The sequence below is a fragment of the Oncorhynchus masou genome, chromosome 32 (assembly GCF_036934945.1).
Source record: "Oncorhynchus masou masou isolate Uvic2021 chromosome 32, UVic_Omas_1.1, whole genome shotgun sequence".
NCBI classification, from domain to species: Eukaryota; Metazoa; Chordata; class Actinopteri; order Salmoniformes; family Salmonidae; genus Oncorhynchus; species Oncorhynchus masou.
In genome coordinates, this window is record NC_088243.1 from 21,898,754 (window position 1) to 21,912,419 (window position 13,666).

Here is a 13,666-nt window from a genome sequence, read left to right on the forward strand (position 1 = left end):
ATCTGGCATTCTAGGCAGGCTCAAACAAACACTCCAATTATTTGAAGAAAAAAAAAGAACATTACTTGAACACAGGTCTGGTGCTCACTGTGACTTGACTGTATGCTACCTCACCCGGCAGGACTAGATTCTCTGTTTTCCAGGGAAAATTAAACTGCTGCAAGCCACACAGGAATGGAAACCATCTTTCCCCTGTAATTTTGCTATTCCCCAAACAGTCTTAGAAATTGGTTATAATAGAACACTGCACACGTGCCGCTGTAGTTATTCTGACCATCTTTAGAAAGGAGTATTCCGGGACGCTCGTACACACACACACACACACCAGTAGAAATAGAGAGCCAAAATAAAATATGGAGAAATAAAGCCGGAGATAAATAGAGATTAAACACTTTCAACACACTTTTGAACATAAACCCGGACTCACCCACTATACCTGGCACAGGAAGTAGGTAGGTAGGAAGGTTGGGCAGTAACCACTAAAGCAAATAACACTGGCTTAACATGAAAAGCCCCTTTTCTTTGAGCTTTACAAAACCCAACATGACCCCTGTTCCTCATCCAAAGTGGACATTGGGAACACATATTTTCACAAGGGGCCAAGAAGCATTTCAGCACCCACGGACATGCAATAAATGACAAAAATAACTACTACAAAATACTCAAAAACACTAATTTCCCATGTAAAAAAATATTACAAAATGGCTGCAGTTTTATGAGGGTAGGATATTGAGGCCTACACGTGGTTATGTGTCTGAGACAATGGTAGTGTGGTGGCATACTGGGACAGTGTAGATGTAAAGAATTTGGTTGTATGATACCAGTCGAGGCTCACTTCCATGGCGCTTGCCTACGAAGCAGCAAGGAGAACTGCCCCTCCCTACCTTCAGGCTATGCTCAAACCCTACATCCCAACTCGAGCACTCCGTTCTGCTGCCACTGGTCTCTTGCGCCCCCCCAAAAAAATGTCTTTCCCCATCGTAACTTCGCTAAGGAAATCGTTTTTTTTTATTTATTTTTTTTTTACTTACAGTCGCAACTGTAAGTCGCTTTGGATAAGAGTGTCTGCTAAATGACTAAAATGTACAATTATGCATATTGGTATATCAGTGGAGGCTCCTCTGAGGAGGAAGGGGAGACAATCCTCAGTGAATTTCCTAAAAATAGTAAAACATTTTTAAAATGTCTTTTTAGATAAAACTATACTAAATATAAACACACCACCAAAAAATTGATTAAAACACTATTTTGCAATGAAGGACTAAAAAGTAGCTTCAACAGCACTCTGTAGGGTAGCACCATGGTGTAGCCGGAGGCCACTATCTTCCGTCCTCCTCTGGGTATATTGACTTCAATACAAAACCTAGGAGGTTCATGGTTCTCAACCCCTTCCATAGACTAACACAGTAATTATGACACCTTCCAGATGAGGTCCTCCAACCTATCAAAGCTTTTGCAGCATGAACTGACATGTTGTCCACCCAATCAAAGGATCAGAGAATAAACCTAGTACTGAAAGCATAAGCTACAGCTAGCTAGCACTGCAGTGAACAAAATGTGGTGAGTAATTGACTCAGCGAAAGACAATAGTTAAACAGTTTTGAACAAATCAATTTCTTCCAAAATAAAGGAGAAGCAAGACAGTAATTTTTCACGTTCAGTTTCACTTACTTAGCTACCAAATGCAGCTCGCTAGTTTATCCTACTCAAACACCCTGCTCAAATAGATTTAGCTAGCTGTCTATGACTAAACAACAACACTGGAACTCTTCAAAGTCAAGGAATGCTTTTGGTTTTACTAATTTATTGCCACCGGGGCCCACTGGTGTAAGTGCTAAACTGCTTACTGACTATACACTAACTTACTGCATGATTGTAGCTATGTTGACTATGACATGACTTTAGCTAATATGGTGACAACAATGTAGGCTGTGTGTAGCGGTTATGATATGGTTTGGCTTGGAAAGGTTTTTTTGCCTGGTCACATACAGCTGATGTGTTGTGCATTGAAGTCCACAAGTGAAGGGAAAGGGTGAGAGGAGGAGAGCATACAGATGCAAGAAGGAGTGTGTATAGATGCGAGAAGCGGATCCTCTGTTCAAACCACCACCCAGGACAATGGAGCTAATTCCAGTAGGCGATCCAAAACGACGACACCGCAGAAGGGGAAGAAAAAGCGGCCACCTGGCCAGGCTCTGTAGACGTGCACATCGCACACCGCTCCCGAGTATACTACCAGCCAATGTCCAGTCTCTTGACAACCAGGTAGACAAAATCCAAGCAAGGGTTGCCTTCCAGAGAGACATCAGAGATGATAACATTCTGTTTCACAGGATATGATGTCGGAATCAGTTCAGCCACCAGGCTTCTCCAATCATCATGCCGACACAGATGAACACCTCTCTGGGAAGAGGAAGGGCGGAGGTGTATGCTTATGAATGCATTACACAACCCATGATGTAATAACAACATACAGGAACTCAAGTCCTTCTGCTCACCCGATCTAGAATTCCTTACAATCAAGTGCCGGTCATTTTACCTACCAAGAGAATTCTCGTCAATTATAGTCACAGCTGTGTACATTCCCCCTCAAGCAGACACCAAGATGGCCATCAAGGAACTTCACTGGACTATATGAAAACTGGAAACCATACATCCTGAGGCTGCATTTATTGTAGCTGGGGATTTTAACAAAGCAAATTTGAGAACATTTCTATCTAAATTCTTCAAGCATATTGATTGCCCTACGTGCATGTGCAACACCCTCAACCACTTCCGTTATGCATACAAGCCCTCCCCCGCCGTCCTTTTGGAAAATCCGACCACAACGCCATCTTGCTCCTTACGTCTTATAGGCAAAAACTCAAACAGGATGTACAGTGTGGGAAAAAGTATTTGATCCCCTGCTTATAAATTGATTTGCATTTTAATGAGGGAAATAAGTATTTGATGACTCTACAAAACATGACATAGTACTTGGTGGCAAAACCCTTGTTGGCAATCACAGAGATCAGACGTTTCTTGTAGTTGGCCACCAGGTTTGAACACATCTCAGGAGGGATTTTGTCCCACTCCTCTTTGCAGATCTTCTCCAAGTCATAAAGGTTTTGAGGCTGACGTTTGGCAACTCGAACCTCCAGCTCCCTCCACAGATATTCTATGAGATTAAGGTCTGGAGACTGGATAGGCCACTCCAGGACCTTAATGTGCTTCTTCTTGAGCCACTCCTGGATATCAACCACCTGAGCCACTGCCTGTTCACACCGCTACTATCCAGAAAGCGAGGTCAGTACAGGTGCATCAAAGCTGGGACCGAGAGACTGAAAAACATCTTCTGTCTCAAGGCCATCAGACTGTTACAGCGGTCACTAACTCAGAGAGGCTGCTCACAGGTCACTAACTAAAAACTAGTAACTTTATACAATGCGCTCTAAATAATGCCACTTTAATAATGTTTACATATCTTACAGTATATACAGTTGAAGTCGGAAGTTTACATACACCTCAGGCAAATACATTTAAACTCAGTTCTTCACAATTCCTGTAATTTAATCCTAGTACAAATTCCCTGTGTTAGGTCAGATAGGATCACCACTTTATTTTAAGAATGTGAAATGTCAGAATAATAGTAGAGATAATTATTTATTTCAGCTTTTATTTATTTCTATACATTTCCAGTGGGTCAGAAGTTTACATACACTCAATTAGTATTTGGTAGCATTGTCTTTAAATTGTTTAACTTGGGTCAAACGTTGCGGGTAGCCTTCCACAACCTTCGCACAATAAGTTGGGTGAATTTTGGCCCATTCCTCCTGACAGAGCTGGTGTAACTGAGTCAGGTTTGTAGGCCTCCTTGCTCGCACACGCTTTTTCAGTTCTGCCCACAAATTTTCTATAGGATTGAGGTCAGGGCTTTGTGATGGCCACACCATACCTTTACTTTTTTGTCATTAAGCCATTTTGCCACAACTTTGGAAGTATGCTTGTGGTTATTGTCCATTTGGAAGACCCATTTGAGACTAAGCTTTAACTTCCTGACTGATGTCTTGAGATGTTGCTTCAATATATCCACAAAACATTTCTCTAAAAGGTACGATCTTTGTCCCCATGTGCAATTGCAAACCGTAGTCAGGCTTTTTTTGGCGGTTTTGGAGCAGTGGCTTCTTCCTTGCTGAGAGGCCTTTCAGGTTATGTTGATATAGGACTCGTTTTACTGTGGATATATATACTTTTGTACCTGTTTCCTCCAGCATCTTCACAAGGTCTTTTTGCTGTTGTTCTGGGATTGAGTTGCACTTTTCGCACCAAAGTACGTCCATCTCTAGGAGACAGAACACCTCTCCTTCCTGAGCGGGATGATGGCTGCGTGGTTCCATGGTGTTTATACTTGCGTACTATTGTTTGTACAGATGAACGTGGTACCTTCAGCCGTTTGGAAATTGCTCCCAAGGATGAACCAGACTTGTGGAGGTCTACAATTGTTCTTCTGAGGTCTTGGCTGATTTCTTTTGATTTTCCCATGATGTCAAGCAAAGAGGCACTGAGTTTGAAGGTAGGCCTTGAAATACATCCACAGGTACATCTCCAATTGACTCAAATGATGTCGGAAGCTTCTAAAGCCATGACATCATTTTCTGGAATTTCCCAAGCTGTTTAAAGGCCCAGTTAACTTAGTATATGTAAACTTCTGACCCACTGGAATTGTGATACAGTGAATAAGTGAAATAATCTGTCTGTAAACAATTGTTGAAAAAATAACTTGTGTCATGCACAAAGTAGATGTCCTAACCGCCTTGCCAAAACTATAGTTTGTTAACAAGAAATTTGTGGAGTGGTTGAAAAATGAGTTTTAATGACTCCAACCTAAGTGTATGTAAACTTCCGACTTCAACTGTACATGTGATATGACTAATTTATTTTATACCATCTATTGCACCTTGCCTGTGATGCTCGGCCATCGCTCATCCATATACTTACATGTACATATTCTCATTCACCCCTTTAGACTTGTGTGTAGTTGTTAGGTTATTACTGCATTGTTGGAACTAGAAGCACAAGCATTGCTACACAAGCATCTGCAACCATGTGTATGTGACAAATAAAATTATATTTGAATACAACTTGGCTGCTATGAAAGTTAACTGTGTTTACGTGTGATCAGGGGTGTATTCTTTCTGCAGATTCTGTTGAAAAACGTTTCTTAAAACGGAAGCAAATGGAACAAAACGGGGATAAACATACCTGAATTTGTCTAATAGAAACTCTTGTTTGCAACTGTTGGACTAATAATTACACTCTATATAGACTAGATGCAGGCAAGAGTGCGCATGGGGGTATTGAATATCACCGTCTGTCCCATGTGTCCCAGGTCTGTCACCTCGAATTTGTTTCTCCATCTGTGTGCACCTACGTTGTAAACTTTCATTCATAGGCTAGGTTGTAGCAACCTCATGATGGGCATAGGGAAAATTTGAGCATCATGAACCTCTCTGTTACATAGAACTGGTTGAATGGAATATGAATGACAGTCATCCAATATGTTGTAATAGAAATAAGACGATGCTCATGAAAAAAATAATCATTGTCTTCCCGCATGTTAAACGACACTGACCGCCACTGTGGTAGATGTATTGTAGAAAATCTGGTAGTGTGATGCATGCTAGTAGTGTAAAGCCACTTACTTCTCTTCACAGCTGTTCTCCCCCTGCAGTAGTTTCTCTCTGTTGAGACCAATCTTCTCCAGCTCGTGGCTCAGTATCTCCAACTCGTTCCACTGCTGCTGCACCTTCAGCTTCTCATTCACCAGGTCCTGGACAGGACACACAATAAAACCCTGACTCTATTGACCTGTCTACTAAACAGTCAGACACACTGAGAAATCTGACTCGCGATAGGTACTTAGCAACTCTGCCCAGTGTCTGCAGTTACCTTGTCGTTGTTCATATAGAAGAGTTTGACCTCAGATTTGCTTAGTTTAATACTCCAGGCCACAATGTGGCACTAGCTTGTTTGGTTACGCCTGCTACAGCTGATGTTAAGTTAACTATCAACCTACGCTAATTTTGTTGCTTGCCAGCTAGAAGTTGTAGTAAGCCCTTGTTGATACAAACCAGATGGCCACAACTAGAGTAGCTAGCAAAATTATAATTAAATCACAATGATTGGTTTTTGACTGAAGTAGCTGCCTGTTAGCTGCCGAGAGTCGGTGGAATAGCTAGCCAGCGATGTTGTGCTAAATGGCAATGCTAACATTAGCTAGAAAGCAGACTGACACTGGCAGTATGGGGAATAGTGAATTAAATTATTTCTTCATCATCTTGCTAACAGTAGATAGCTAGCTTGGTAGAGCATTTAGTGTTGTGTACATTGTGCTGCACCGAACACTCCATTCATTTCATATGAAGTGTGTGTGACTGCTTAGCTCAGTTAGCAAGCTAACTAATGAGCAGGTGCTTATTATCAAACTGAACCTTCCAAAAAAATACTTCAAGCACAAAACTCCTTTGCTAGATGTAAAAGATGTAAAGACTCTCTCTAGATAAAACATTTTATTATGCAGCTTTATTGTTGTAGTTACAATTCTGATGAAAAGGTGGTGGAGTATACCTGGGCTTTACTGCGGCTTCAAAACTGCAGTAAAGCCCAGGTATCTTTTTTGTTGTTGTTAGTCTTCCCTAGGTGGAATCTTGTGCTCTCTGATTGCCTCAAAGTCAAGTTCTCGACCACTGACGAGCATTGTGATTCTACAAGTAGAAACGGCATGTTTTCACTGTCATTATAGGGTATTGTGTGTAGATTGATGAGTAGTATTATTTATATTTTTTACACTTTTAGAATAAGGCTGTAACATAACAAAATGTGGAAAAAGGGAAGGCGTCTGAATAGTTTCTGAATGCACTATATATGCCTCAGCCTACTAATTATAAAAATGTAAAATAGGCCCTTTTATATAAAAAGTAAATATACCCTAGACTATAATTGTGACTTAGTAGGCCGCATGTCCTTCACCCAGCTTCATGGTTTGAACAAGATGCATAATTCCAGTCCAGTATAATACAATAAAGTACAGTAATAAAGTCCCACAAAAAGATTAGCCTACTGGAGCTAGTTTAATTTATTTACCCAAGAGAGCATAGCTATGTCTATGGGCGTTTATGTTTTCTGTTGTGCGTAATGTGCCGTAAACTATACACTGAGTGTACAAAACATTAAGAACATCTGCTCTTTCCATGACAAACTGACCAGGTGAATCCAGGTCAAAGCTATGATCCCTTACTGATGTAACTTGTTAAATCCGCTTGGGCTCATAAAATGTCCTTAATGTATGGCACATCAGGCTCAGGTAGTATATTTATATGCTTTAGAATGACATTTCTTGTTAGGGTGGTAAATACCGGAATACACAGGGAAAAAGGGGATTTATTCTTGGCATGTAACATTTGTAAAATACATTTGAAAATATTCAACCCTAGTACAGTGCCTTGCGAAAGTATTCGGCCCCTTTGAACTTTGCGACCTTTTGCCACATTTCAGGCTTCAAACATAAAGATATAAAACTGTATTTTTTTGTGAAGAATCAACAACAAGTGGGACACAATCATGAAGTGGAACGACATTTATTGGATATTTCAAACTTTTTTAACAAATCAAAAACTGAAAAATTGGGTGTGCAAAATTATTCAGCCCCTTTACTTTCAGTGCAGCAAACTCTCTCCAGAAGTTCAGTGAGGATCTCTGAATGATCCAATGTTGACCTAAATGACTAATGATGATAAATACAATCCACCTGTGTGTAATCAAGTCTCCGTATAAATGCACCTGCACTGTGATAGTCTCAGAGGTCCGTTAAAAGCGCAGAGAGCATCATGAAGAACAAGGAACACACCAGGCAGGTCCGAGATACTGTTGTAAAGAAGTTTAAAGCCGGATTTGGATACAAAATATTTCCCAAGCTTTAAACATCCCAAGGAGCACTGTGCAAGCGATAATATTGAAATGGAAGGAGTATCAGACCACTGCAAATCTACCAAGACCTGGCCGTCCCTCTAAACTTTCAGCTCATACAAGGAGAAGACTGATCAGAGATGCAGCCAAGAGGCCCATGATCACTCTGGATGAACTGCAGAGATCTACAGCTGAGGTGGGAGACTCTGTCCATAGGACAACAATCAGTCGTATATTGCACAAATCTGGCCTTTATGGAAGAGTGGCAAGAAGAAAGCCATTTTTAAAGATATCCATAAAAAGTGTCATTTAAAGTTTGCCACAAGCCACCTGGGAGACACACCAAACATGTGGAAGAAGGTGCTCTGGTCAGATGAAACCAAAATTGAACTTTTTGGCAACAATGCAAAACGTTATGTTTGGCGTAAAAGCAACACAGCTCATCACCCTGAACACACCATACCCACTGTCAAACATGGTGGTGGCAGCATCATGGTTTGGGCCTGCTTGTCTTCAGCAGGGACAGGGAAGATGGTTAAAATTGATGGGAAGATGGATGGAGCCAAATACAGGACCATTCTGGAAGAAAACCTGATGGAGTCTGCAAAAGACCTGAGACTGGGACGGAGATTTGTCTTCCAACAAGATAATGATCCAAAACATAAAGTCAAAGTCCAGACCTGAATCCAATCAAGAATCTGTGGAAAGAACTGAAAACTGCTGTTCACAAATGCTCTTCATCCAACCTCACTGAGCTCAAGCTGTTTTGCAAGGAGGAATGGGAAAAAATGTCAGTCTCTCGATGTGCAAAACTGATAGAGACATACCCCAAGCGACTTACAGCTGTAATCGCAGCAACAGGTGGCGCTACAAAGTATTAACTTAAGGGGGCTGAATAATTTTGCACGCCCAATTTTTCAGTTTTTGATTTGTTAAAAAAGTTTGAAATATCCAATAAATGTCGTTCCACTTCATGATTGTGTCCAACTTGTTGTTGATTCTTCACAAAAAAATACAGTTTTATATCTTTATGTTTGAAGCCTGAAATGTGGCAAAAGATCGCAAAGTTCAAGGGGGCCGAATACTTTCGCAAGGCACTGTATGGTACACCTAGCACTTCAACCTATTGTACATTATCCTCCAACCTCTTCCCCATACATACCTCTCGGAGTGTGGCCAGGGTCCTCTTGTCGATGGTGGCCTGTTTCTGCAGCTCTTTGTTCTGAATCGCCAGCTCTTTGACCATCCCAGCCACCTCCTTTAACCTCTCCAGCTCCTTCTCCTTGGTGATGCCCTCCTTCTCTAATGAGGCCAGCTTTAGAGCACTCTCCTCCAGCACCTCTTCCTTCACTTCCAGCTGCTGCCATAAACGTCGCGCCTCCTTCTCCAGCTGCTTCCTCTCCTTAAAATCAATTCCGTTCAATTTAGTTGAATTACATTTGTATTATCCCATCAAGGAAGTTCATTGTGCAGCCAGGAGGGCGTAATACTACACAACTACAGTATACATGTAGCATACAAACACAGACGTACCTTCTCTGACTGGCCCAGCTCCTGTTCCAGCCCCCTCTTCTCCTTCTCCACCACCTCCAGGCGTTTCCCCGCCAGGCGCACCTCCTCCAGCTCCCGTCTCAGAACCCCGGTCTCAGTCTCCGCCTGCCTCAGCTCCCTCACTAGCCCCTGGATCTTAGTGGAACTGTTCTCCAGGCTCTGCTGTAACCTCTGGTTATCCTGGCCCAGGCTGCCGATGCTCAGCTCCAGCCGCTCCGCCCTCTTCCTCTGGGACAGCAGCTCCTCCACAGAGCGGGTCAGATCCTCCCTCTCCCTCTCCAGCTCCCTGTTCTCCTGCTGGAGCTGAGCCAGGCGAACGGCAGCTGGCCGGAGGGACTCCACGGTGCGGCGGAGCTCCAGGTTCTCCTCGTCCAAGAGGCTGTGGTCATTCTCCAGCGTGGCCAGGCGCAGGCTCACGTTCTGGGTTGTATCCACCTGCTTCTTCAGCCTCCGGTTGTCCTGCTCCAGGCTGGTGTTGTCTCTCTCCAGGGCCTCAGCCCGGTCACATGTGATCTTCAGGGAGGCCACCTACATTTACATTTACAGTTCAGGCATTGCAACGATCATGACATGTCGTTTTAATTACCGAAGTTGAATGCACTGATTGCAACTCACAATTACTGCAAGTAAAACATAAAAAAATAGCTGCAAATATTGGCGAAACAAGTGCAAGACCTCCCTCACCTCCCTCTGCAGCTGCTCCTTGCTCCTCTCCAGATGTGTTGTCTCCCTCTCCAGCTCCTCCCCCCTCTCCCTCAGTGTCTCCAGCTCCTTGGTTGCCTGCTTGCCCTGGGCTTCCAGCCGGGCCAGCTTGGTTCCGGTGTTGTTGATGGTCTGGTTGAGGACGCGGTTCTCTGTCTCCACCTCCCTGAATTGGGCCTCGCTGTCAACCTGGGCGTGCTGACGCAGGGAACTCACCGCCTGACTCAGGTGCTCCTTCTCCTGCTCCAGCTCTGAGATCTGGGGAACACACATAAAGACAGTCAGGTGGCAAAATGAGGACATAAGAGGGACCACTGAGGACAACATGCCACAGACAGTTAGGACCTGGAAGTTTTCCTCCGGGCCATGAAATGGTGCATTTAGCATGTGTAAAGGTAGAAGTACACTTTGCGCCTGTCTGTTCTTGTCTGCCTGTAGTCTCTCCAGAGTCTTCACCAGTTTCTGCTCGTCTTTGAGCAGGTCTTCTTCCAGACCCTCCATGTCCTGGGTGGTCTGCTTCTCCTGGTCCAGCAGGGTCTGCATACGCTCCAGCTATAGAAGACACAAAATGGATGACAATCATGATAGAAACCACAGACAAAATAGATTCAATTCATCAATCAACATCAAAGACGTCATAAATATGAAAGCTCAATATGTCAGAAGTATGTGTGAGAGATATGTACATTCAAAACATCCCAACCAGTGCTGGGACAATGACATATACTATGAATAGAGAAAGATAGCACTCAGTATATGCTGCTCTGCTCCCACCCTCATTCAGTTAACTGCACCACAATACATACTGCAATGCATTCTGCTGACTCTCTATATAGGGCATGTGGGACCAGCATAGTATGCCACAACACAGACTGCCATTCTATAAAGCATGTGGGACCAGCATAAAGTAGCATCTGTCAAATCAGTGTGTACAGTACCTTTTTGCTGAGGCCCTGGTTCTCTCTCTCCAATTCCATGGTGTTTAGCTGGTCCTTCTCCAGACTTAGTGAAGCCTCTCTGAGCTCCTGGATGGTGCTCTGCAGACCCTGGTTCACCTTCTCCAGCTTCAGCAGACGGCTCGACGCAGACTCGTTCAGCTCAAACACAAACGACTTGTGCACTGCACGGGGGGGAAGAGAGGGGTGCTTGTTCAGTTCTGTTTGTGAATACATTTTCTCCTATTTAAAAAAAAAACTGTCTGGCATCTTGTATTTGGAGATGTTCTGTGCATGTGATCATGGTATACAGTTTGTTGACAGAAGAGTGAGCAATGCTTTGTGATTAATGTAAAACTGAGGCAGATGCAGAGTAATTTTATCACCAAAATATATTTAGTCATTTTATCACCAAAATATATGAATATATGGTCTGTCTTTTCAGCCCTTTTTCATCCAAAAATGCCATCAACAGCTAACGGAAGAGGATTAATATGGGCTCTCTGCAGTGTGTGTGTGTGTGTGTGTGTCCTTACTGTCGTTGTCGTCGTTGTTCTTGGCCAGCTGCTCCAGTTCCCAGCCCAGGTGGGCAGACTCGTTCATGCTCTGTTTCTGAGAGATCTCCAGCAGCATGTTCTCCTCTATCAACCCCTCCAGGTGCTTCTTATCTGTGTCCCGGTCCTGAGAGGGACAGCAGAGTGGGCCAGACACACACATATCCTTTTCACACTATTGTGCCAACCCTGACCATATTGTGTTAGTGTTCAAATATTTTCTTGTTACATTTTCAATTCCAGAATAGGTCCAGCAATTACGGTGGATGTGTAACTCAGTATTGTCAAAAGGGCAAAGACACACACAGACCGCGTGATCCAGTCAATGATAGACACCAGGTTCAATTTTCTCACCATCTCCATGTCGTGTAGTTTGGAGCGTAGCTGCAGGTTCTCCTTCTCCAGCTCATGTAGTTTGTCACAACGCCTCCTGGAGGCTCCCAGCTGCTCCTCCAGCAGGGTTTTGGTCTCCATCAGAGTGGTGTTATCTTCTCTCAGCTCCTGTAGACACATTTAATACAGACAGACACAGTGAGATGGAAACAGAGTGACATATACAGCGTGTTTTAGGAGATCGGCCTGAGCAATACGCTGTGCAGATTTGCTCATCTTGATCACATAATGAGTAGTTAATTGGGGATGCAAAGTGATTCGTAGATCAGTAATTCCACTGCAATGTAGCCGATCTCAAACAAGCACACAGTAAGATGGAGTGTGTGAAATATAATGAGTCAGAGGCTGAGATGGAGACAGAGGGACATAGTGATTCAGAGGCCTGCCACTGACAGCCGTCGAGACCCATGCCTGGACAAACCCATAAAACCCTGGGCCTGGTCATTCTGTTGATCAGGAGATGCCATTGTTCCCCTGTGAAAGAGACAGCAGGGGTTCTAGTCAATGTTGTAGTCAATGTAGTGGAACTAATTTGACCCAGAGACATGAAAGACGTACTGCTAAGGTTTATGGGTCTTAATATGCACCACCAATCACCTCATCCTGTACTCAGTGTGTCTAATGTGTCTTGACAGATGAGATAGGCTAAACATGTGGATGTGTGTTGATAATGACAAAAATATATGTTGTCCCTTTCAAACAAAAGGTGCATGAACAGTGGAGCATGCTGAAGATATGATACTTTTATTATTAAACCCAACTCGTTTTGGCAAATTCCTTCACCAGGTTCTTTTCCTTAAATGTACAGTATTATTTGATTTCAGGTGTCATTAAATTGATGGTGAGTCACAACGTTTATTCAATGAAATTGAATGATCAGTGTGAATCACCTCAACTCGTGTCTTGTAGAAGTGGACGTTGTGTAGCCTCTCCTTGCAGCGGCTCAACTCTGTGTCTAGTCTGTCCACCTTGGCTGCCTTCTCCCTCAGAGCGTCCACTTCATCCCTGTACGCACGCACCGACCTCGCCTCTGCAAGTAACTGCATGTTCTGCACAAGTCACAAACACACACAATGGAGCTGGTCTCTGAATGGCACACACACACACAAAACTAGTTATGAAATCTTTCTATTTTAGAATTTGCTGGTCTCATGGGAATATCTTAAAATGGTACTGTCTTTGATAATGTGACATCAGAATGTTCACAGGAGACATTTTTAGCCGAAGACAGAATAAATATGACATGCTTTCTAGCATGTAATTTGTGGTCAAGATTTGAAATGTCTGGGAACCATTTTTCCTGACTGGAAAAAGAGAGCATGTTTGTGAGCAAGAGAAACCAGGGGAGAGAGTAAGAGGGAAAGAAAAGGGGAGAGCATGAGAAGGAGATAAACAGGCAAAGAGAGTGAGGAGAAGAAAGAGGGGGAGTGTGAGGGGGACACAGGGAAGCCAAAGTGAAAGAGGAAATCTGCACCTCCTGCTTGAGTTTCTGCATCTCTAGATCCAGCCTCTCCACTTCATGTTTGTTATCCATCAGCTGCTCAGTCTTCTCCTCCCTAGGAGAGACACAGCATACATTAGGTTGGC

General features: G+C 43.3%; 1 protein-coding gene across 1 annotated transcript in view; it reads right to left on the bottom strand.

Moving 5' to 3' along the window:
* Nucleotides 1-13,666, bottom strand: part of LOC135525710 (protein Daple-like) — a 98,753-nt gene that overhangs the window by 24,691 nt on the left and 60,396 nt on the right. Inside the window, exons 9-18 of the mRNA XM_064953503.1 lie at nucleotides 13,554-13,635; nucleotides 12,970-13,128; nucleotides 12,041-12,187; nucleotides 11,669-11,813; nucleotides 11,136-11,317; nucleotides 10,603-10,749; nucleotides 10,180-10,455; nucleotides 9,478-10,023; nucleotides 9,107-9,346; nucleotides 5,682-5,809 (exon numbers count right to left, since the gene is read on the bottom strand). Of these exons, the coding sequence (XP_064809575.1) occupies nucleotides 5,682-5,809; nucleotides 9,107-9,346; nucleotides 9,478-10,023; nucleotides 10,180-10,455; nucleotides 10,603-10,749; nucleotides 11,136-11,317; nucleotides 11,669-11,813; nucleotides 12,041-12,187; nucleotides 12,970-13,128; nucleotides 13,554-13,635 (2,052 nt within the window). The remainder of the gene's footprint in view (nucleotides 1-5,681; nucleotides 5,810-9,106; nucleotides 9,347-9,477; nucleotides 10,024-10,179; nucleotides 10,456-10,602; nucleotides 10,750-11,135; nucleotides 11,318-11,668; nucleotides 11,814-12,040; nucleotides 12,188-12,969; nucleotides 13,129-13,553; nucleotides 13,636-13,666) is intronic.